The sequence below is a fragment of the Anomaloglossus baeobatrachus genome, chromosome 5 (genome assembly GCF_048569485.1).
Source record: "Anomaloglossus baeobatrachus isolate aAnoBae1 chromosome 5, aAnoBae1.hap1, whole genome shotgun sequence".
Lineage (NCBI taxonomy): Eukaryota > Metazoa > Chordata > Amphibia > Anura > Aromobatidae > Anomaloglossus > Anomaloglossus baeobatrachus.
Genome location: NC_134357.1, coordinates 486,179,116 through 486,204,352, shown reverse-complemented (window position 1 = coordinate 486,204,352; position 25,237 = coordinate 486,179,116). Strand labels below are relative to the sequence as shown.

General features: G+C 44.1%; 1 protein-coding gene across 2 annotated transcripts in view; it reads left to right on the top strand.

Annotated features, from left to right (window-relative positions):
- Nucleotides 1-767: 767 nt before the first annotated feature.
- Nucleotides 768-25,237, top strand: part of SDK2 (sidekick cell adhesion molecule 2) — a 794,004-nt gene continuing 769,534 nt past the window's right edge. For both annotated transcript variants that reach the window (XM_075350684.1, XM_075350683.1), the window contains exon 1: nucleotides 768-1,245. In XM_075350684.1, the coding sequence (XP_075206799.1) occupies nucleotides 1,173-1,245 (73 nt within the window). In that variant the 5' untranslated portion in view covers nucleotides 768-1,172. The remainder of the gene's footprint in view (nucleotides 1,246-25,237) is intronic.

Sequence of the window (25,237 nt, the reverse complement as noted above, 5' to 3'; positions counted from 1 at the left end):
TCCCCCTTCAGGAAGTGTCTGTTCGCCTCCCACAGCGACGTCGCTCCGCAGGTAAGTGTGTGTGACGGGGGTTTAACGACTTTGTGCGCCATGGGCAACTAATTGCCCGTGACGCACAAACGACGGGGGCAGGTGCAATCACACATGCGATCGCACGATAGATCTTCCCGTGTGACGCCCGCATTAGACACAGCACCATTCTAGTCCAGGGGATGTCTAATATTGCAGTATGGACTCTTGAATTGGGATGAGCTGCAATACCAGCCACTGCCTATGGCCAAGAGCGGCGCTGTTTTGAAAACTCCTGTAACCAGAACATGAATCCTGCACCACAGAGAAGTCAACTCTGCTGCATCTGCATGTGTTGTTCTTCTTTTCTCCATTGGCTTGTTGCAGATTTGGTGGATAGGGACACCAGTAATAATAAAATCTGGACTACTCTTCTCCCATCTGCCCTGGTAAATGGTGGGCACCATTTTTCTCGAATGCTCCTCATATGCTTCTCTCTGCCCTTTCAGATTTGATGCCATGTTTTCTAATGACTCCAGATGGAATAAACCCTCATATGCTGTGCATATGTCTGCCTCACTCTGCGGAAATGTCACGCTTTGGATGTGGAAATGACTGCTGCAGTACCACAATGAGGCCACTAGGTGGCAATCCTCCCTATTGTACACTGCACATCCCTCCTCCCATGTCATTCCCTCTCTCCCTCCTCCTTATAGCAGTTCTCTGGGCTTCAGCAGCATTCCCCTGCTCACCATCCATGGAGCAGCAGGCAAGCTAAGAGCAGACAAGAAACAAGCAAGTGCAGAAGAAGAAGAAGCAGAGGGCACTTCTCACAAACTGCAAAAATACTGCCAGGATCCAATAGGAAAACTTTACCACCCCAATGCACTGCCCATCCTGGGGAGCAGGACACATAAACTTTCTCCCCTACAGGCTATAGGGCTTCCAAGAGGACTGTGCATCAAACTTCACTGATCTGGGGACCAGACAAACCCTACAAGACCATAATCTTCTGCAGAAATTCCCATCATCACCTCTGTGTTGTGGAAAAAGCTTGGATTTTAGGGGAGTAGCTGGAATCAAAACAAAGTGCAAGACCCCCAGTTTATTCCCCCTTCCCTCCCCTTCCCTGGGATCCCACACTCAGGATTATAACAGTAGGAATGTCTGGAGCCTACTTGCAGATCTGGATATTGATGGCAAGTCTGGGGGTGCTGTGCCCAGTCTGGGCTCAAGGTTGGTACCTTGGGGTTGACCATGATGTCAGGGCTCATTGGGAAGCTTTTGCATTGACACATCATTCTGTATAGATGATGGAGCAGGTGCACACATGAGCTTCATGAAATCTGTGGTGCAACAATGTAACCCTTTCGTTGTTGCAAAATATTGAAGTTTTGTATATGTTGTGCATGGTTTGGCTAGTGTATGGACTGGTTGGCACTGGTGGAAAAAAAATAATGGCCAAGGTAACAAACTCCATCAGTTGCTAAGTCGTATCTCAGTCTCGCTCTCAGCAGGTCATTGGTATTCCGAACATACTTCATACAGTATCCAGCGTCTTCTCCTGCACAAGCCATGAGGATGGGGACTTCAGATGAAGTTCATAGCCCCAGGGCCAGTGACCAGGGTCATATGCAGCATAACTCCACTAGAAGCCCTATTTATAGGTGCACCCCTAAAAAACCTCTTTACCTTTGCCATACTCACAGAGGTCCTGGATGCTGAGATTCGCAGAAGGTTTAGTTGGCAGCTGGTGGTCACTGGTGATTTTCATTCTACTTGTTAATCCTTCAATTTCTGGGGGAGAAAAAGGAGAAAAATAAACCATCGGTGATCACAGGGTTCCTACCATGTCAAAGGGACATCTAAATCAACTCTTCAGATCTCTGGACCCCAGTAAGAGGCTATGGAGGTTTAGGGTGAATTAAGTTACATCTAAATGTTTCAGTCATAAAAGTGTTTTCCCAAAATTGTCACCATCCGGCCCATTCAATGTATTATGGTCCATAGATGGGCTGCGATACATGGACTGGTCAGGGGTCTCCTACCAGCCTCAGATATATACGAGTCTCTCAAGTTAGGGGCAGGAGACCCGTTGCCGAACATCTAAATGAGGCTTTAAGATGGGTAATCGGTGTCTTATCGCTGGAGGTTTGACTGCTGGGATGCTTACCAATCACCAAAATGGGGGTACCATGCCCCACTTTTGAAAGGTGCAGTGGTCAAGCAAAGTCTATGAGACTGACAGCAGTAGCCAAATACAGTTATATAGAGTTTGAATGGAGCCGCTCCAGTCTCATAATTGGTGGAGGTCCCAGTAATCAAACACATCACCTGTCCTATGGATAGGTGATTAATGTCAATTCTGGTAAAATCCCTTGAAATGGAAACCATCTTTACGACTAAGGTCAAGTAGAGCCAGTTTAGGGGTTAATATTGCTTGACAACCAGCATTAGGCACCAGCAGGGGTTGAGGACGGCACTGTATACACACGTTTAGCATGTAAAGGGGTAAATCGCCCATTGGCATTAGGGTATGTAGTCTGCATGTAAATTAACTATGGGTGATATGTAGTTTTGGCGTCCAGCCATTGTGGGACTACAGTTATCAGCATGCCCTGACAGTTGGAGAGCTACAGGTTGGAGACCACTGGAATATATGGGGTGTACAGTTATTCTATAGCCATGGAGCAGTGAGCGGACACAAATCTCCATTCAGGATTTCAGTTGTACTATGTCATCATGGACATCTCATTGACTGGAGAACGACTCTCTGATCTGTATTATTTCAATAGTTGTCTATTCTTTTGCTGTGTCTGCAGATTTTCTCATTTTTCTCTTCCCCCCCTGAGGGGTGTACAGTCTGTTTTTGGTCTATTTTTAGACACGTAAAACGTCTTGTCCGGGGTGACGGGACGTTAGCAGAGGGACTGTGGCTCAGAAATGTTCATGATCCACCTCAGTAGTTGTCAATAATATTGTCTGGCAATAGGTCATTAAGAAAGCCGTGTCCTCATTAGGTTGTTGCCATCATCTCTTTGACCAACTCCCTGGGCATGTGAGATTTAGAAAGTCTTGGTTTACCAATCCAACATCATAATTATCACCATATCTGCTGCACTCAAGGTTTCCAATCCTTTCCTTATTTGGCCAGAATACCCTGTCTTGTGTTTGGGTCTGCAGGTTTCTGATTGTCCATGGTTTCATTGGTGGTCCCCTCATCTATTCTGAACCTCATTGTGTTTGAGAATGAACGGGTCTTGTCAAATCTCCAAAACAAGATAACATTTCAATGATCTTCTCCAAAGTTGAAAGTCCTCTGGATCTTTTGCTTTCAAGAACTTTTGGAATGACTTATGCTGAACTTTTGTTGGGGTCTGTGTACGATAAGAGTCTCCTGTCTGCCATTTAGTATTGGGAAAATGAAGCCAAAGTGATGAGATCAATCTCGTGAGGTGTATTTCTGACCACCACAGACTTCAAGAATGAAACCCCCTCTGATCCTGCTCTGAGAAGTAGGATACCGATAGTATTAATTGATTTGAATTTACTTAGAATATTTCCAGTTCTACAAATCTGTGTGCTGTGCCAAAGGGGTGGAAGCACATATCCCTTCTAGAAGCCAGAAAGGTTTCAAGATTTCAGGGTCTGCCAGCTTTCTTATCTAAGGTTTTGGATAGATGATTCCATTAAAGGACTCCTTCACAAATTATATGTATATAGTCAAACCTTCCATGGAGGTATGCTCAAATTGGAAAGTTGGGGATAACTTTCCGATCACCGAGACCCTGGCAGATTAGAACAGAGGTTCACCTTGTGAACTACCTCTCTGTAGTTTCTTAATGGAACCACCAGAGATAGAAGAGCCTTGATTTTCGAGGCTTCCATTGGAATGATTAGAATGGCAGTACGCATTATCCATTCTACTGGGGCCTCAGTTCTCAGGATCAGTGGTGATCCCCAGCGATCAGGAGGTTATCCCTTATCTCACAGAAGTTATCCCCTATCTCAGAGATAAGGGCAAACTTTCAAACTTGATAATACCTCTCTCGGACAGTTTCCGGCACATACAACAGTATATTCCCATGTAGCAGTATTTTTTTGTAGATATTTCTGTCACAGATCCATAGGGTGCCAATCACCCAGCATAGGTCAAAGAGCATCCCTGTAGTCTCCATCGGAGTAGTAGATGTCGCTTTCCTTCCTCTGAGTCCCAGTTCTCAGTATCGGTGGAGGCTCTAGTGCTGGTTTGCCAATTGTCCAGAAATTCCAAGACAGTCTTTAAAAATAGGACACTTTTTTGCTTTGTCCGTAAAAAAAATTAAGATGTCTGTGATTTTTTTGGAAGCTGGAGAACCTTATACGGATTATTTTCACTGTAATTATCATTATTTTAGTATTTACATTGATTTTAGTTGATGTCTTCATATCTGAATTATGGGCTGTAGACATGGATCATTTATCTTTTTAATGATTTACAATGCTTTTCCAATGTGTCTGTAAAAAATATTGTCTGTCCATGATTTTTTTTGATAAGCCGTCAGTAAAAAATTAAAAGCCAAGTTGGCAACCTTGCTCTGGTGGTCGGACCCCCACCGATCAGGTTATTCCTTATCCCATGGATAGATGATGATAACCTTCAAATTTGAGAACACCCCTTAGGAGCTTATTATACAGACGTGAGAAGTGTGTAAAAATCTGACAGCACTCGGACCGATGTAAGTCACGTACAGCTGTTTAGATGCTCCAGTGTCCGTGAGAAAAACATCACAGCTTGCCCTAGTTTGTTCCATATTTCGGGTGAGACTCGTCAAGTGTATGGATGCACAAGAAAAGAAAATCGAGTCCCATATGGATCAGCCACATTGCATCCGATTTTTTTCTAAGGCTACCCTATTTTATATTTATTAGGAAACTATATTTGCGTTTGTAAATTGTATTAACTACTGATGTATAAGCACGGATGTCAGACAGATGTAAATTAGGGACATACGGATAATGTACAGATGATATACGGATAGAAATGCGTCCAGTTTTATGGATGAAAATCAGATGATTTTGCAAAGAATTGCTCTACCTCCTGTGGTGTCATGCAGTTACTACCGGGGTCCCACTAGGTATATGGGGACACCTGGCGAGCACCGCAACACACAGTCACCTCCTAGCACTAACCCGAGGCTGATTTCTGCACTCCCTAATGCCCGTAGATGGGTCTGTCCCCCCGATACGCCGATCACTTGCCTAGGCCGTTACTAGCCCAGAACTCATCTTTACTTGTGCATTCCAGCGCTACTCACATAGCACAACACGAGGTAGGAAAAACAAACAGGGAAGAAAGAAACAACAGATAAAACTCCGGCAGGAACTTCTCAGCTGCAACTGAAGCAACACCTCAGCTTCTTCCAGAGACTGGTTCCCTCTAAGTGGCCAGCATAAGTTTGAGCTATAGCCGACATAGAGAGGAGTGAGGAGTGGATACTTATAGTAGAAGGGAGTGGTTGCAGCTGAGGTTACAACTACCTATTAGAGCACTGCAGGATATAAATGAACCTTAATCCCTTCAGTGCCAGAAGGAATTAAGTACACTCCAACTGAGGATAAATGATGAGCGTTCCACAATACTCTAACCTACGGATTCCTGATCCCTCCGAGATCACATCAGGTTGTTCCACTCTCTTGACATGGAGAGCACTACCCTCCATGCATTACTTGGACACTAGTGATGGGCAAGCACTACCATGCTTGGGTGCTCGTTACTCTTAAAGAGTAGCTGGACGCTCGGATGGGCTCGACCTGTGTACCAAGCATAAAATGGAAGTCAACGGGGAGCTCAAACATTTAAGATCTTCTGGAAGAGTTCCCCATTGACTTTCATTATACTTGGTACACAAATCGCAAGCATCCAACTGTTCATTACGACGAGTACCAAGCACCCAAGCGTGGTAGTGTTCTGTCATCATTAATAGATATGCTTTGATTTCATGAACATATACCTAGTGGTCCTCCAAGATAAGAGCTGATTGTGGTGGTCCGAGCATTAGGAGCCCCTGATCACGTGATCTTACCAATGTTCTGTAGTCATTCGCGAGTACAAAAGGAAGATAATCCCCGCCTGTCTGTGAATAGTGGTGGTAATCTATAGAATTTGGGAGGCTTTGATTCTGTGCAGCGTGCGTTATCTCCTCCGTCTGTTAATGCTCTGCTCATTGAGGGCATTGTGCATCCATCAGCGGTGAGTTATGCCTCGCGCTTGTATATCATGCACTTCATATCACAAAGACATGATGGAAAGGAATTTTTTTTTTTAAATTGATTTTTTTTCTTCAGAAAAATAAATAAAAAATATAAAAAAAAAAGCCGCAGCAGATCTCACATTGCGCTTATATGATATGTTACATTGATGCTTTACAAGTTAACTTGGATATTAATATGTCTCTGTCACCCGCTATAAGTCGTACGGTTATAAATAGAGAGCGCCGCGTCCATGACGTGCGGATATATATTGATGCTTGGCACCGATCCATGTTTATTACAGTACAGAAAGCTTTTTGCAGCGCTGTCTTCATTTGCATTGTTCCTGGTTATGGGCAGATTTGTTATTATGGTACATTTTACTATATGTGACTGATGACAGTGATCTGGGGCCAAATCATTAAATATGGGGTTAGGATTTGTAAAACATGGCTGCTTTTTATCAAAAACAGTGCCTCTTCCATCTACTGGTCATGTGTGGTATTTTAGATCCAGCCTATTCGCGTTAGTGATGCTGAGCTGCAGTACCAACCACAACCTGTGGACAGGGGTGGTGCTGTTTGTAGAAAAAAGCAGCACAAGACGTTTCACTGGCATTTCAAGGGTGTATGGGATAAAAATGCAACACCGACGTTTATGGCCGCTGTCCAGACCCTCATGACCTGAGCTCAGTAGCCTAATTTATGCATGCGAGACTGATAAGTTCAGGTCAGGAGAGCCATGGCTGGTACGGTCCATGTGTGTTGGATGTGTATAACCGGTGATAGGTTTTGTGGCTCGGTGCATGGAGTGGTTCCCATACTGTAGGATCAGGAATGTTATTATCATTGTATGCCTGTGAGACTGATAAGTTCAGGTCAGGAGAGCCATGGCTGGTACGGTCCATGAGTGTTGGATGTGTATAACTGGTGATAGGTTTTGTGGCTCGGTGCATGGAAGTGGTTCCCATACTGTAGGATCAGGAATGTTATTATCATTGTATGCCTGTGAGACTGATAAGTTCAGGTAAGGAGAGCCATGGCTGGTACGGTCCATGAGTGTTGGATGTGTATAACTGGTGATAGGTTTTGTGGCTCGGTGCATGGAAGTGGTTCCCATACTGTAGGATCAGGAATGTTATTATCATTGTATGCCTGTGAGACTGATAAGTTCAGGTCAGGAGAGCCATGGCTGGTACGGTCCATGAGTGTTGGATGTGTATAACTGGTGATAGGTTTTGTGGCTCGGTGCATGGAAGTGGTTCCCATACTGTAGGATCAGGAATTTCATTATCAATTTATGCTTGTGGGACTAATAAATTCAGGTGAGCCATGGCCACTACAGTCCTTGAATGTCGGATGTGTAAATCTGGTGATAGGTTTTGTGGTTTGGTGCATGGGTGCAGTTCCCATACTGTAGGTCAAGAATTTTATTATCAATTTATGCCTGTGAGACTAATAGGTTCAGGTCATGAGAGCCACGGCCGGTACGGTCTGGGAATGTCGGATGTGTAAAACTGGTGATAGGCTTTTTGGCTTGTTGCATGGGAACGGTTCTTATACTATATTATCAGGAATCTTATCAATTTATGCCTGTGAGACTAAGTCCAGGTCAAGAGAGCCACGGCCGGTACGGTCCATGAGTGTCGGATGTGTAAAACTGGTGATAGGTTTTGTGGCTCGGTGCATAGGAACGGTTCCTATACTGTAGGATCAGGAATTTTATTATCAAGTTACAATACGGCACTAATGGAAGTCTATGCGGAAAAAACGCAACCGGCGGCAAAAAAAAAACGGTTGCGTTTTTTCTGCAAAGCGCCGTATTGTGCCGCTCAGCAAAAAACGGATGTGTGAAAGCAGCCTTATAAGTTCAGGTCATGAGTGCCACGGCCGGTACGGTCCGTGAATTTTGGATGTGTAAAAGTGGTGATAGGCTTTTTGGCTCGGTGCATGGGAACAGTTCCCTTACTGTAGGATCAGGAATTTTATTATCAATTTATGCCTGTGAGACTAATAAGTTCAGGTCATGAGAGCCACGGCCGGTACGGTCCGTGAATGTCGGATGTGCAAAACTGGTGAAAGGTTTTGTGGCTCGGTGCATGGAAGCAGTTCCCATCCTATAGGATCAGGAATTTTTTCCCATTTTGGACTTTATCAGACGTTTTCATGGTCTAACAGGACAGGATCTAACCCTCTTTCTCTTTTATAGGGGGTTATATAAGATTTCAAAGAAGAATCAACTTACCGTAATTTTCAAAATCGGTGCCACCCTTGTCCTGTGGTTGTGCCTGGTATTACAGCTCATTCTCATTCACTTAAATACTTCAATACCAGAAATGACCTTTTGGACAATAGTGGCGCTATTTCCAAGAAACACGGTCCACCCCTTTGAAGCTTTTGTGTATGTTATGCTGTAGCATGTGGACAATCACTTGCCAGATATTAGGGACAAAAGGAAATAACTGCTCGACATGATTGAGGATCCTCTTAAATGCCACCTGTGTGCAGTCTGGTTTACCCAGCAGCAAATAGTAAAGGAACAAGCCAGCCAATAAATCTTTTCTCGTGGACGAGTCTGGTTGTAGGATAATCACAAACATGTGACCCCCATCCCTGATGGTCTGCTGCCATTCCCTTCTTGGCTTCACATCACAGCATCCTCCTTGTGTCGGGGGTCAGTAAAATCTTGTGTTCTGCAAACAAAAGGCTTTAGTTCTCCTGTAGAGGAGGCCATGTATGGAAGTAAAAGTTTGGGTTCCCTATAAGTCAGAGCGTGATAGTTTGTGGGTCCATGTGGCCACATATTTCAATTTTCAGCCAAAACATAGGAAATTCCAGCATGACAATAACTAATGTCAATACATAAGCTATGAGCAGTTTATAGAAAACAGTGGAGGGAGCCAACCTTGGGGACAGGGTCTTTTTTTTGTTACTTTTGAAATGCAGGGGGTGAGTAGAAAGTGGAAAAGACATAATGCTTACAGCTGAGTCCTTGCTACTATGTATCCAGTGCAGACAATCACCTGTGAACTTTAAGATATGTTCCCACATAAGCTTTTTGTGAGGAGTTTTTGCTGTTGCCTAGTCATAAGCGAGCACTGCCATGCTCGGGTGCTCGGTACTCGTAATAATGATTAGTGATGAGGGAACACTACCATGCTCGTGTGCTCAGTACTCATAACGAATGGTGAGGAGGGAGCACTACCATGCTCAGGTGCTCGGTACCCATAACGGTTAGTGATGAACGAGCATTACCATGCACGGGTGGTCAGTACTCATAATGAGTAGAGACAAGCGGGCACTACCATGATTGGGTACTCAGTACGCGTAACGATTAGTGATGAGTGATCTTTACCATGCTCGGGTGTTCAGTACTCGTAACAAATAGTGAGGAGCAAGCACTACCATGCTCGGTGCTCAATACTCGGAACAAATAGTCATGAGTGAGCACTACCATGCTTGGTTGCTCGGTACTTGTAATGATTAGTGATGAGTGAGCACTACCATGCTCGGGTGCTCAGTACTCGTAACGATTAGTGATGAGTGAGCACTACCATGCTTGGGTGTTCGGTACTCCTAACGAATCGTGATGAGTGAGCACTACCATGCTAGGTACTCGTAACGAATAGTGATGAGTGAGCACTACCATGCACGGTGCTCAATACTCGTAACGAAGAGTCATGAGTGAGCACTACCATGCTTGGTTGCACGGTACTTGTAATGATTAGTGATGAGCGAGCACTACTATGCTCGGGTGCTCAGTACACGAAACAAGTAGGTTGGACTCTCGGATGGGCTCAACTTGTGTACTGAGTATAATGGAAGTCAATGGGGAATTCGAGCAGCTCTTACGGAAAAGTTAAAGTTGGCAAAAACTAACACACGGACCAAATGCCGATGAAAATCGGATCCAACACAGTCATAAAAAACCTATGAAAAAATATGGAAGTGAAATTGCCTAAGGGTGTATTCAAGTATTGCATCTTTTCCACAATCTTCTTGAAATTGACTCCAAACTGTAGCAATTTGATATGATTTTAGAAATATTGTGGCAAAAAAATAAGTTTAAGAGTCTCAACATTTTACCTGCACTTGCTATCTGCCTCTCTATTTCTGTTTTATTGGTCTCTGTCTTTTCTTGCAGTGATGATGGGCAGTACATTAGACCACTGCTGCCAATCACTGGCCTCAACAGTGATCCTACATGTATGGCACAAGACTGTGATTGTCCCCAGTGGTTATGTGCAGCACATCATCATTGCAAGTTTGGTCACAAAAGACCAGAAGAAGCCATTGTGGCGACAGAGGATTTATTTGTGATTTTTATCACTTTCAATGTCTACAGTATTTCTCTTTTACAATCCTAGACACCACCTTTAAGGTTTCTTATTCATGTCTATGGTGCCAAGACGACCATTGCCTTGCTAAAGAAACTGAGGGTAAAGGTACTGGAGTGGCCAAGCATGTCTCCAGACTTAAACCCTATTGAGCATCTGTGGGACATCATCAAATGGAAGGAGGAGGAGCACAAGGTCTCTAACATCCACCACCTCCGTGATGTCGTCATGGAGGATGGAAGAGGATCCAGTGGCTCCTGTGAAGCTCTAGTAAACTCCATGCCTCCAGACTTAAACCCTATTGAGCATCTGTGGGACATCCTCAAATGGAAGGAGGAGGAGAGCAAGGTCTCTAACATCTACCACCTCCGTGATGTTGTCATGGAGGATGGAATAGGATCCAGCAGCTCCTATGAAGCTCTAATGAACTCCATAACCAAAAGAGTTAGGGCAATGCTTGGACATTATGGTGACCACACAAAATATTGTTAGTTTGGGCAGTTTGAGTGGATCCTGTCTTGTTAAACCGCTTATAGCGTAGTCTATCTTTATGTAGAGCAACAATTCTTTTTTTTTCAGATCATCAGAGAATCCTTTGCCATGAGAAGCCATTTTGAACTTTCTGTGACCAGTATGAGAGAGTGTGTGAGGGATAACACCAAATGTAACACCTGCCCCCCATTCACACCTGAGACCTTGTAACACTAATGAGTCACATGACACCAGGAAGGTAAAATGGCTAATTGGGCACAATTTGGCCATTTTCACTTAGGAGTATACTCACTTTTGTTGACGGCGGTTTAGACATTAATGGCTGTGTGTTGAGTTACACCAAATCTACACCGTTATACAAGCTGGACACAGACTACTGTACATTGTATCAAAGTGTCCGATCTTCAGTGTTGTCCCATGAAAGATATAATACAATATTAACAAAAATGTGAGGGGTGTACTCACTTTTGTGATATACTGGAAATCTACAAGAAAGCTTTCCATTTCTGTATGTGTTCCTTCCTATACATTAAGCCAACATGTGTGATTACTTGCATCAAGGAGGTGACAGGCCCTGATGCCTCTCCACAAATGGCCTTCCAGGCAGTGGCGTATTTGGTGTTAGTCCGATTGTCAAACGATTGAACTGTGACCATTTATACAGTGAGCGGTGCCAATGCTTCCCAGCAGTTTGAAGGTAAATCCGTTGCCGTCTGTCCTCGCTGAAACCGTCTTGGATCCATTCGTTATAAACTTAAGTGCAGAATTCTCCAGACTTGTCTATATAAGGAAGACGTAGCTTACAAAATGCTGGAGACTCCGATCCTGCTTTTTATCTACAGTTAGATTGTATGTCAGGGCTATGAAACGGAATCGACCTATAAATTTAAGGTGGAGGTTTGGCCTCCGTCCATTCTATCTAACGCCAGTTTTACAGCAGGAAGGTTTACAGTCGATGCTAAATCATCACTGGCAACTGCCAGGACACCTGTGAGGGTCTGCGGCCAGGCTGGCATGCCGTACAGCTGGCACGGCCATCACTCTCGGGCTTTGCCAGTGAGCAGATCAGAGGATTGGTGCTGATACTGTTGCCACCTGCCATCAGTATGGCATATCATTAAGGAGACGCATACAATTATACGCATCCGACTAAGGACAACATCTGCAAGGAGATTGTACGTTCTTCTCGTGGTTGCGTGGGTTTCCTCCTGGTTCTCCGGTTTCCTTCCATACTCCAAAGACATACTGATAGGGAATTTAGATTTTTGAGAACCAATGGGGACAGAGATGATCACGTCTGTAAAGCGCTGTAGAATTAATAGTGCTATATATGTGAATAAAATAAATAAATGTAGATACAATATAAATATATATACACCCTAGTCAACCATGATAGTGTAATGAATGAAAGGACTTTAATGACTTTGACAAGGCCCAAAATTTGATGACTTGTGGGGATGTTCCCGTTATACAGCGGATATGTGGGGTATTACCAGTATATGACATGTCTTGTGGAGTGTTCCTGGTAAATGGCAGATCTTATTAGGTATGCCTTATATACGACAGCTCTTGTGGTGGGTTCCCTGTATATGATGGGTTGCCTGGGGTGTTCTTTGTAAACGGCAAGTCTTGCAGGTATTCCCGTATACAGCAGCTCTTCTGTGGTTCTCCTTGTATATGGCCGGTCTTTTGGGGGTGTTTTCAGTATACAGCTGGTTTATGGGGTGTTTCCGTATACAGCAGGTCTTGTGTTGTGTTCCTGGTATACAGCAAGTTTTGTGGGGTGTTCCCGGTATATATGTCTTGTAGGGTGTTCCTGAATACGGTAGGTCTTGTGGAGTGTTCCCGATATACAGCAGGTTTTATAGGGTGTTCCCAGTATATGACATGTTTTGTAGGATTTTCCTGGTATACGGTAGGTCTTGTGAGGTGTTCCCAATATATGGCAGATTTTGTGGGGCGTTTCTGTTTAATGACATGTCTTGTGGGGTGTTCCTGGTATACGATGTGTCTTGTAGGGAGTTCCCTGTATATGGCAGGTCTTATGGGGTGTACCTGGTATACAACAGCTCTTATGGAGTGTTCCCTGTGTATGGCAGGTCTTGCGGGGTGTTCCTGGTATGTGAAAGGTCTTGTGGAGTGTTCCCAGTATATGGCAGCTCTTGTGGGGTGTTCCCAGTATACACCAGCTCTTGAGGGGTGTTCCTGGTATATGGAAGGTCTTCTGGGGTGTTCTCAGTATATGGCAGGTCTTTTGGAGTGTTCCCAGTATATGGCAGGTCTTGAGTGGTATTCCCAGTGTATGGCAGGTCCAGTATATGGCAGGTCTTACGGGATGTTCCCAGTATATAGCAGCTCTTGTGCTGTGTGGGGTTTCCTCATTATGCGGAGTGTTTACAGTATACAGCGGGTCTTCTGGGGTCTCACTAGTATCAGTCAAGTGTTGTGGTTTGTTCTTGGTATGCAGTGTTTTAGGACCTATCATAAGTGGTGCATGGGTACTCATGGCTTATTAATCAACATGGGGGTGAAAACTAGGTCATTTGGTCCGATCCAAAATAAGAGGCAGGTAGGTTCACTGCGATGGCTGATCAGTGTGTATATATAAGGACATATGGAGGTGTTAAAGGGGTGAGGGTATCCCATTGAGCTCTTCTGTATTAGCCTTGTTGGTTGTACTATCTGAACCCATTCTGTACCGTGGAATCTAGACACTGATCGTGGGGTGGGGGCTGTTGTTGGGGGGTCTTCATATATTGCAAGATAGAAAAGCCACAGTCACTACATGTAAAAAAAAAAACAACAACAAATACCTATTGAATCCAGTGGTACAAAATAGCCACAAATGCAATATAAAACATCTAAAGTAATGGGGCATCCAAACACGAGGCGTGTGTAAAGCTTTATAGGGCTTCCAGAGCCTCCCACAAGGGGACACATCCGACGTTCTCTGGAATAATATGGGATTTTCAGCCTTACAGGAAATAGTGGTAAACTTGTGGAATAACCTCCGGGCTCCAGACGCACTGGACTAAAATAATCATATAAATAATTCCATTAGTTTTCTCCTCTTGCTCTGCTGGAGTTATTTGCTTGCCTTGTGTTTTCTGTAACAAACTTTGATCCTTGGACTGTTTCAATATTTGCCGATCCGTCAAGCTTATTTAGGATTTTCCATCTCGCTTTATGCATACACTAAATAACCCGAAATGTCCCGACCATTTTACTCTATTATTTTTTATATAGTCTGGAACAGGTTGAGGGTTTTTAAGGTTTTTTTGGGCGTTCAGTAAAGTATATAGTGTGCCGAATCTTGACACAAATTGTAATCTCGTTGGGTCGTTAGAATATAATTGCCCTATAAAATGTAGAGTACGGCATAATTTGTTATGGCTTTGGTATAATACATTTCCGTAGTGTTTTCTCTGCGATTTTATTTAGACGATAACCTCGTCTGTATTTGTTGATTGGTATTACGGGTGTTTAGGGGCTGCTAACTGTGGTTAATAGGGATATATTTTTGGAAACACTGGCCCATTTAGAAGTTCCCAAAGCTTATTTTGAGTTAGAGAGTTCCTCTGAGCCGGTCCTGCATTAATGAAAGGCACAGACTACGGATCTTCATATGTAAAACACCATATTACGCTCAATAGTTCCGTTCCTCTACTTGGGCAGATAAGTTCCTAAATTTGCAATATAACACTGAACTATCGTAGTAGCTAAGAGTTGTCTTAGTGATAGCCTCAAAACAGGGGCTGGCGGGTTTCGGTCATGCAGCACTTTACTTGCTTATATAATGCCATTAATCTGGCTTTACAGATATCATCATCTTTGTCCCCATTGGGGCTCACAGTTTAAATTTCCTATCTGTAAGTTTTTGGAGTGTGGGGGGAAATTGGAGAACCAGGAGGATACACACTCAAACACGGGGAGAACATACAAACTCCTTGCAGATCTTATCTTTAGTCTGATATGAACCCGAGACCCCCAGCTCTGGAACCAACATTGCTAACCACTGAGCCATCGTGCTGATCCGTCTGAAAAGATCAACACTTTAAAGACCTGTGATAGTTGGAGATTTTGCACTAGCTCCCATGGGCGTCAAGTTGCATAAATGGCCAAAAGCAAAGTTCCAACTAAGGCCCCAACTCATTAAGATTGGCGTTTTGTCAGCCAATGTTAATGAGGGGCGTGCAGGAATACAATGCGCCAAATTAATTAAGAGGCGCACCTCATTTAATGAGTTAGGCGCATCTTGTCACTGGTGTGTGCATCTCGCCAAAAAAACGAGACTCAGGGACTACAGTAACATACAGTATATGTCATAAGAAACACCACCACTTTCCATGGATTTAACAGGTGGGCGTAGGAACACCCTGTCCCAGCTCAGCACCTTCCCATTTTGGCAGGGTTTGGCAGGGTCACAACATTTTGCAGCTATTCACAGTGCACTACACCAGTTTTCCAGCCTTACCCTTTGATGTATCGGACCCAAAATTCCCTGAAATAAGTCTAAAAGTGGCAGCCGAAGAGACAGCTGAGTTAAGGGGTACTCCAGTGGTTTAGGCATTCCTCAGGGCTTTAGATCCTTTTACAATTCCAATGTACATATTTTGGTAAAATGAGGAGGCAGAAGTGTAACTTTAGGCTCCTTGTCTCCGGTGTGGAAGGAAAGAGCCTTTTTTATGTTACATTTATGGACAGCGAGATGAAATTTTAGGGTTCCACCAAAGACTTGCTGAACTCATGAGTTCTTGATGAACTTTTATTAGTAGGATGATCTAGGTATCTATTTAAAAAAACATAAAAAAGGAAAAGAGACCCACAGGTGATGAGTAAATCAGATAGAACTTGAGAGTCAGGTGGAAATATGAATATGTAAAAAATGCTCACCTTAATTGGTAAAATTGTTGTAGATGTGGAGTTAGCAACAATCACCAGTCTTGTCTGAGATGAACAATCTCATTTGGTTTGAAAAAGGGGACTCTGATCCCCGAAACGCGTTGCCCTCATAAAGTATTACTACCCGTGTTTCCCCGAAAATAAGACAGTGTCTTATATCATTTTTTGCTCTGAAAGACGCGCTAGCGCTTATTTTCAAGGGATGTCTTATATTTTCCCATGAACAACAATTCTCATTCGTGAACAAAAAAATAAACATGTATTAAAATATAATTATGTCATCACATTCTGGAACATCAATATTTAGTGTAATCCTATTACTGGTTCAGACGCACATTTTCTTATCTGATCTGCTATTCTCATGGTGGAGAACCAGTCCTATAGTGGTGGGTACACACCATATATACAAAGGTTTAAATTACCTGTTTACATTTATTATTCTTTATGTATTGCTAAGTTTACCCCCAAAAGAAAGCAGACACCCCCTAAAAGAATCGCACTTCCAGTACGAAACGACAAACAATTAGAGTTAGAAAGTGAATGGGCTCTCACATACAAATCTGCGTCGCTGTGAGGTCTCCCTGTGTTCTGCAGTGGTTGGCTCCCCCTGGTGACTGGAGTCAGTATCACTCATGCGGGGTGACACTGGTACTGGATCTGTTTGTGAGAGCTGCAGTGCAATGAATCTGGAATGGCGAGGGATCTGACAGGGACACAGATCTCTGTGTGAGAGCCCATCCACCATCGGCACTTACCAACACGTCATATTGAGACACAGTTCCAACCCCTTTTCCTGTTGAGAGACAACGTTCCGCCCCCGCTACCCATCTGTATAGGTGGTGATGGTTTACACTTTGTCCTGGATATTTTCCACCCTGACAGCATTGTCTTTATACTGTTCTGAAGCCGTCTGACAAGCCAGAATGTTTCATATTTTAATTGATATTAGGTTAGTGAAATTTTTCTGTGATATTGATGGCTGTATGTGTGTAATAGATGTTAGTTTAGTTATAGTGGTCCTTTACTACGTAGCTGCAAATCAGGAATATCCTGGGATCGACTGAAGTTTTAACAGATGGCTGCAGAGTCTAGGGCAACAATGTGGTGCAGAGTGAGACATTCCCCAAAGTCTGCAAAACCTATAAGAATGTTAAATCTTGATGTTCTTCGGGAACATGTCAGGAAGGAGAGAAGACATGGTTACACTGGGATTCGGAAATGCAATTCTCCCGTAGGTACTCCGAGAAATAGTCCAAGGGGACATTCACAGCAAGGCCATCTGTGCTACCTGCAGAAGGCTAGATACAAGTAAAAACAGAGAAACTCTGCAGTTAATGGGGAGAAAGAAAGTAGAGATCTGAGAATTTTTCTTTCTGGAGGTTTGGTGGTTCTGAGGAAGAAACTCGAGAGACCATGGATGATGTTTGGAGTGGGCATGGTCACCAAAAATGGCACAGCCACAGTGAAGGAAAGAAAATTCCATCTCCACTTTGCACAACCCACGTTACATCCTACTAGAGGAGAATACTCAAGAATTGGCAAATAGTTTAAGAAGTAAATTGTTGTAGATGGTGGGGTGGGGTGTTAGTAAAATAACATGAGATTGACAGAAATCATTATAGGGATAGGAGAAGCCCCAGTATCTCTTTGAGGAGAGATGGAGGTGGCCACCATACCAAAAATACCTTTAGTGTGAGGCTTTTTTGACAGTGCTTGATAAGGAGGTCTTGGATGAGGAGGTTGGTGGCCCATTGGAGACATGGAACTCATTTTCGAGGGACGTTTTTGGACTAATGTCTTGGGTGTTGTCCTAGAGAACAGATTCTGAGGGTATTTTCTTATGGTTAACTTGAAGGGCTTTCCAAGATCGTCAGTACTGTTTTTAAGGTTTACTGTTACTTCTTCTATGTCATCATTTTTGTAAGCTTATATATTTGATAAAAAAGTTTCTGTGGTCGAGATATTTTCTTCATCACACATTGTCGCGTGTTTTATTTTATAAGAGGCTGATGGGGTACTATTGTTGTGTCAGTTGATGCGTGACATGCATCTACAATAACCTAGTCATGTTCTCTAGCGATGAATACATGTATTTGTCACTTTGCTTTCCACAATGGAGATTTTAACAATAGATCATCTGTAAAGCAGCCCTATAAAGTCTTCGATTTTTTTTTTATTCTTTTAATAATTGGGATGTATTGAGTTGTTACCTTTTAAAAAAACAGCATCAGCGGTGTAGTGCTGTAGCGTTGGCACTTGTGACCTTGTGTGACACTCATAATTTTCCAAATGAACATGCACGTGTCGTGGCCACCAGTTGCCTCATATAACATATTTTGAAGTCCAAGTACCAAAAGGCAGCGTCCAATGCTTGCACATTGTGTGCTTACTCTTTAGTTAATCAATAACAGATGAAATAGAAAGTGAAGTGGATTGGAGTTTGCTCTATTCTTTATCCTACTAACTGAGGTTCTTTTTACCCAATCATACCCAAAAATACTGCCTGTCTTGACCATAGGCTTTGCTCGAAATTGCAGCTTGGACTCGTTTACCAGACACAATCTGTGTATAAGAGAGGTGCTGCTTCTGGGAATAAAAAGATCCCTTTTCTACTCTTGGATGACGAATTATATCTAGGGGTACATGGAGACTTTGGTAGAGCAACCGAAAAAGTATCCATTTTTGGCAACTGTTTTATGACTTGCAGTACCCATGATACAATAAATAACTTATATTAGCACAGATAGATAATATCCTAAGCTATGTAAACAGCTACACAGTTATAACAACTATGATATTGTGTTCAACTATGCTATACACTTACCTTGCAGCCACACTTGAATTCTAGCCTCAAAAATTGGACCATATGTAAGAGCAAAACAAATTAGGATTATTTGGGACCAATGTGTCGCCCTTGTGCTATGTCTCATGTTACCATAACCAATATGACCTGGGATGTCGCAATCTAAACATGCTTTCTTTATGCTGCAGCAATCGAAGCCGTCTTATAGCTTAGCCTTAAGGCCACTTTACACACAGCGACATTGCTAGCGATGTCGCTGGTGAAAGCACCTGCCCCCATCGGTTGTGCGTCATTGGCAAATCGCTGCCTGTGTCGCACAACATCGCTAAGACCCGTCACACATACTTACCTGCCTAGCGACATCGCTGTGGCTGGCGAACTGCCTCCTTTCTAAGGGGGAGGTTCGTTCAGCGTCACAGCGGCGTCACAAAGCGGCCGACCAATAGAAGCAGAGGGGCGGAGATGAGTGGACGGAAAATCCCGCCCACCTTCTTCCTTCCTCATTGTCGGCGGCCGCAGGTACGATGTTGTTCCTCGTTCCTGGGGTGTCAAACATAGCGATGTGTGCTGCCACAGGAATGACGAATAACCTGCGTCCTGCAACAGCAACGATATTTGGGATTAGAACAACATATCAACGATCAATGATTAGGTAATTAATTTTGATCGTTAACGGTCGTTCCTGCGTTTCACACGCAATGACGTCGCTAACGAAGCCGGATGTGTGTCACGAATTCCGACATCTTGTTAGCGATAGAGATTTGTTCTCCTCTTCGATCTTTGGCAGCACACCGCTCCCCTGCCTATTGACTTTGTGTTAGCCTAGGAGATGGTGCACTCGTGATGACTGCCAGTTCGGACCATTATGGCCAAGCCGCTTTTCCGTACTGTGTGCTCTCCAATGCTGCACACAGAGACAGCTTTGCCTCCAGTGATCCGGCCAGATTCAGAGCAGTGCTTACAAACTCTATAGCAAAGAGCTTGCAGACTTTAGAGGTGGCCAGTAAGCTAAGAAACGAGGAGTATAGATTAGAATAATTTTTTTTCCACAATTGAGAACAGATAGTATTCTTAATAAGATGTAAATTGCAAAGTTGCTTTATCTTCAAGAATTTTTTAATTTTATCCATTTATAATGACGAGAAAACCCCTTAAATCCTAATTTTGCCTGCTGGTGGCTCCATATTTAGGCCAATTTGTAGTTATAAAAACCAAGGTGGTAAAGAGGTTTTCCTAGCATTTATAGAGGCTAAGGAGCATTGTAAGAGAAAGAAACAATACTGACCACTGGAATCTCCCACCCTACTCCAGCTTTGCAGCTCTGAGGGTCTCCGCCTGGATCAGAAGTGACGACATCCTGACCAACCAGTCAGAAATCAGTGGCCTCAGTGGTCAGGTGACTGGCGGTCAGAAATTCATCACTTCTGATGTTCCGATTACCAGTCACCTGACTTGTGCAGCCAGTCAGTGACCTTAGTGGCCAGGTGACTGACGGTCAGAATCTCATTGCTTCTGATATCCCATTTACCATCCACCTGACTTCTGCAGCCAATCAGTATTGTCCGTGTTTAGGTAGTTGGCGGTCAGAATCTCAATGTTTCTGCTGTGTCATTTACCAGTCACCTGACTTGTGGAGTCAATCATTTGCCCCAGTGGTCATGTGACTGGCTGTCAGAATCTAGTTGCTTCTGTCGTTCTGTTTACTAGTCACCTGACTTGTGGAGGCAATTAGTGGCCTCAGTGGTCATTTGACTGGTGGTCAGAACCTCATTGCTTCTGATGTTCTGTTTACCAGTCACATGACTAGTGCAGCCAATCAGTGGCCCCAGTGGTCAGTTTACTGGCGGTTGGAATGTAATCGCTTATGATGTTCCATTTACCAGTCACCTGACTTGTGCAGCCAATCAGTGGCCCCAGTGGTCAGGTGACTGGCGGTCAGAATCTCATTGCTTCTTATGTTCCGTTTACCAGTCACTTGACTGTGGCAGCCAGTCAGTGGCCTCAGTGGTCAGAGTTGTGCAGCCAATCAGTGGTTGGGTGACTGGTAGTCAGGAGATCATTGAAATCACAACTCTGGAGTTGCAGGATATTCAAGTCGTATTAATGAGGTCTTTTCTAAGGATCCTTTCATTCTCTAATCTTATACACAAAGGTATCGGGACGGATGTTATATACGGTAATCTAAGAAAATAAGGGTCTGCTGTTGTTCTTTTTTTCTAGAAACAGCACTCTCTGGTCCATCGGCTGTATCTGGTATTGCAATATTCTAGTCTGGGCTGCAGTACCAGACACAGCCAGTGGTTACGGTGGCGCCATTTCTATGTTTTTTTCTTTCATATGCTTTATTCTTTCAAATCTTGCAAAATCCGTGGCTACATAACTCAGTGCCCTTATGATTCCATTACTGTGATGGTTTTCATGTCTCTGTATATACAATCAATTTACTAAATGACAGATGATATTTTTAACTCATTTACTGGGGCTGATTATCCGCACCATTGCTTGTTATCGCTCGCATTGCATCAATAACTGCTTCATGTAAATGGGCCTATAGAAATATATGAGATGGTATGAAATTTTTTAATTATATTTGCTTGTGACGCTTTAGTCGTGTGCTCGGAATGATAATCATGTGGGATTGTCATCTCCTGGCTGAAGGGGCGGCCGGCCTTCCCAGGATAGTCCTTCCCGTGTCCTAAATCTTATCTCGGTTGCAGGCAGCCCCCATGATTTCCTCTTCTGCTTCACGACATTACTTAATGATAAGGGCATTTCCAAATGGTTCGGTGGCGCATTTACAGGTGGTACCTGGGGATAGTCGGTGCCTCGCTATTGGCAAAGCTGCGCCCCCAAGCAACATGTGGTACTTAATCATCCTGTCATCGGTGCGTGAGCTTTGCCTGTGCTGCCTCAAAATCTCACCCGTCAGGACCCGGCCTGGTGCAATTAGTCACTCGTCCTTGGCATCAAGCAGATGAAGCCGGCGGTAACACCTTCAGTGCTGGGAGCTTGGAGACCTTAAGATAAATTTACCCGCAAACCTTTGCAGGAAAATCACCAATTTATAACCGATGCAGGATCAGTTGACCACAACTTTCCCCCTGAATTTCTGAAATCAAAAATGGATGCAGAAACCCCAACAAAGAGGACAAATAATGCCCCAAAGAAAATGGGGTGGCTGCACTCATTTTCTTGGGGGCATTATGTGTCCTCTTTGTTGGGTTGTCTGCTTCCATTTTTGATTTTAGAAATTCAGGGGGAAAGTTGTGGTCAACTGATTTGCATCAACAAAGAGGACAAACAATGCCCCCGAGAGAATGGGTGAAGCCACCCCAACAAAGAGGACAATCAGTGCCCAAGAGAATCAGCTATGTTGGCTGACAGGGCCTCAGCCAACATAGGTGATACCAGGAAGCAACATGTTTCTGTTGGCTGAGGCCCCACCCCTTCTGGGCACATGGGTATAACATCAGCACAGGTCCTATTAGTCACAAAGTAAAACGATTGTATAATAGAATTAGCATAAATAACTGAGGGAGGGGATAACTATGAATACCCACTGCTGTCACTCAACAAGCTGCTGATTTTAAAGACTTTACTTGCTTGTGTTTCAAAACCTATACATCCTAGCTGACCACTAAAGGTATGTATAGAATCAGCCTGATATTGCTAGTATTGCACTGGCTTTAGGTTATATAGGAAAATCTTGGTGATTGGTGCACTTTAAATGCAACCACAGTGTCTCCCTAATAAAGACAAAGTGCTCCCATTGCAAAGGAAGCCAAAGTACCTCCATAATATAGGCAGCCTCGGTACCTCCATAATAAGGAACCATCGTGCCTCATAATAAAGGAAGCCATGGTGCCCCCATAATAAAGGGAGCCATAGTGCTCCCATATTAAAGGCAGCCACGGTGTCCCCATAATAATGAAAGCCAAAAAAACAAAAAGCGGCTCACCTGCAAGACGTGCGCAGATCAGAAAAACCCCCAACAGGGAACAAACAAAAAGAAAAGATCCAGCACTGAAAATTAACTCATTTAATGCATATTAAAAATACAAACTGTGAACATGGAGGAGACGGACAAAAAACACACCTGGATCTGGTTTACATGTTTCGAGAAACAACCTCTTAATCATAACCTAAGGAATGAGTTAACTAAGAATCCATTAGTGAGCTTGTTCTACAGAGAGTTAAGGGGGCTTTACACGCTGCGACATCGCTAATGCGGAGTCGTTGGGGTCACGGAATTTGTGACGCACATCCGGCCGCATTAGCGATGTTGCTGCGTGTGACACCGATGAGCGATTTTGCATCGTTGCAAAATGTGCAAAATCGCTCATCGGTGACATAGGGGTCCATTCTCGATTATCGTTACTGCAGTAGTAACGATAGTAACGATGTAGTTCGTCGCTCCTGCGGCAGCACACATCGCTATGTGTGACGCCGCAGGAACGAGGAAGCTCTCCTTACCTGCCTCCCGGCCGCTATGCGGAAGGAAGGAGGTGGGCGGGATGTTACGTCCCGCTCATCTCCGCCCCTCCGCTGCTATTGGGCGGCCGCTCAGTGACGTCGCTGTGACGCCGCACGGACTGCCCCCTTAGAAAGGAGGCGGTTCGCCGGTCACAGCGATGTCGCCGGGCAGGTAAGTATGTGTGACAGGTCTGGGCGATGTTGTGCGGCACGGGCAGCGATTTGCCCGTGTCGCGCAACAGATGGAGGCGGGTACCCACACTAGCGATATCGGGACCGATATCGCAGCGTGTAAAGTAGCCTTTAGAGCTGTCTTTTTCTAAGCTAATTTATGACCAAATCTGAATGTTGTGACCATAAATCAGCTGACAACCTCCATAAACACAGATAAGAGTTAAAAGCTCTCCCTATCAGAATGACAGATTCGAAGTCACTGCATTCAGCAGCCAGTAATGTGCAGGGAAACAATGAGCATGTAAAAGCCATATGGTACCAAATTTTTAAAGGGGTTGTCCTGGACTTTTATGTTAATGGCCTATTCTTAGGACGGGGGTGCAACACCCGGCACTCACACTGATCGGCTGTTCCGTGGCCAGGGACTTCACACCTTCCCCCTTCAATATCAATCAGCTATTAGATGGCAGATGTACAGTACATGGTGCAGTCACTACACAATTGGCAGAGCTGTGCCGTGCAGCTCCACAGCTGAGGTGGCATCGGGAACAGCTGATTGTTGGGGGTTCTGGGTGGCACACTCACACCGATCAGATATTGATAGAATATCTTAATGATAGGCCACGAACGTAAAAGTCTGGGTGGCTTTTTCCTGCCCCTCTCTAATTGATTGACAGTTTTCTCCCTTTGTGAGCACAGAGGGAGAGACCGGTCAGTGTAAAGAATTGGGGCAAGAAAAAGCCGCAAGGGGGGGGGGGTGGGATTCTGGATGGCACACTCCCACCGATCAGATATTGGTGGAGCATCTTAATCATAGGCCATCAATGTAAAAGTCTGTGGCTTCTTCCGGCTCCTTTCTAGTTGATTGACAGTTCTCTTCCTATATTTGTACAGAGATAGAGACTGGCCAGTGTAAGGAATTGGGGCAGGAAGAACCTGGGGGTGGGATTCTGGATGGCACACTCCCACCGACCAGATATTGGTGGAACATCTTAATGATAGGCCATCAATGTAAAAGTCTGTGTGGCTTCTTCCTTCCCCTCTCTACTTGATTGATAGTTCTCTCTCTATATTTGTACAGAGGGAAAGACCGATCAGTGTAAGGAATTGGGGCAAGAAGAAGCCGTCCGGTGACCGTATCGACTCTGTGCTTCAGAGTAAAACATACCTGACGACATTCAAAGCCACCGAGCTCTGATTCTTGCTCTCTGTGGTTCGGGCAGCATGAATCTGATCACAGGTTCCCTTTAAAATACTTTGTAAGGTGCCCAAAAAATTTAAGAATGAAAAAGTGTGGATGAAAATGGTTGAAAAACAAAAATGTTTTAAAGCACGATCTTCATGATCCCTATAAGTGTATTAGGAGATCTGGTAATAGTCGCGGGACGTGGACTCTACATTCTTCCACTATAAGAGGCCGGTGAACATAATTCTCCAGATTATTCCGCATCATCTTCTGTGTCTGTCACATCTTCACCACATGTTCCCCTGCGGGGACACAGATTACTGTGCTTGGTTGAGTACTCATTGTGCCTCTGACAGAAATGAGATCTACATGTGCTATTAACTCTTTTGGCCGGTCTTCCAGATGCTGGTCTGGTTTGAATAAAGACATCTGCGAGTCGAGTCCTGGCTCCCGGTTCTTATGGACAGTCTTGGCTGGGTTTTACTCCTGGCTGTCCAAGAATAGTTGTAACATGAGGTTGGGTGCCAGAATTACAAGGTCCAAAACTGACTAATGTAACGAGGCGGGGGTATGATTGGAAACTAAGGGGCAGCCAGCGTCCTCCTCCCCTGTAGAGTTATAGAATTTAGAT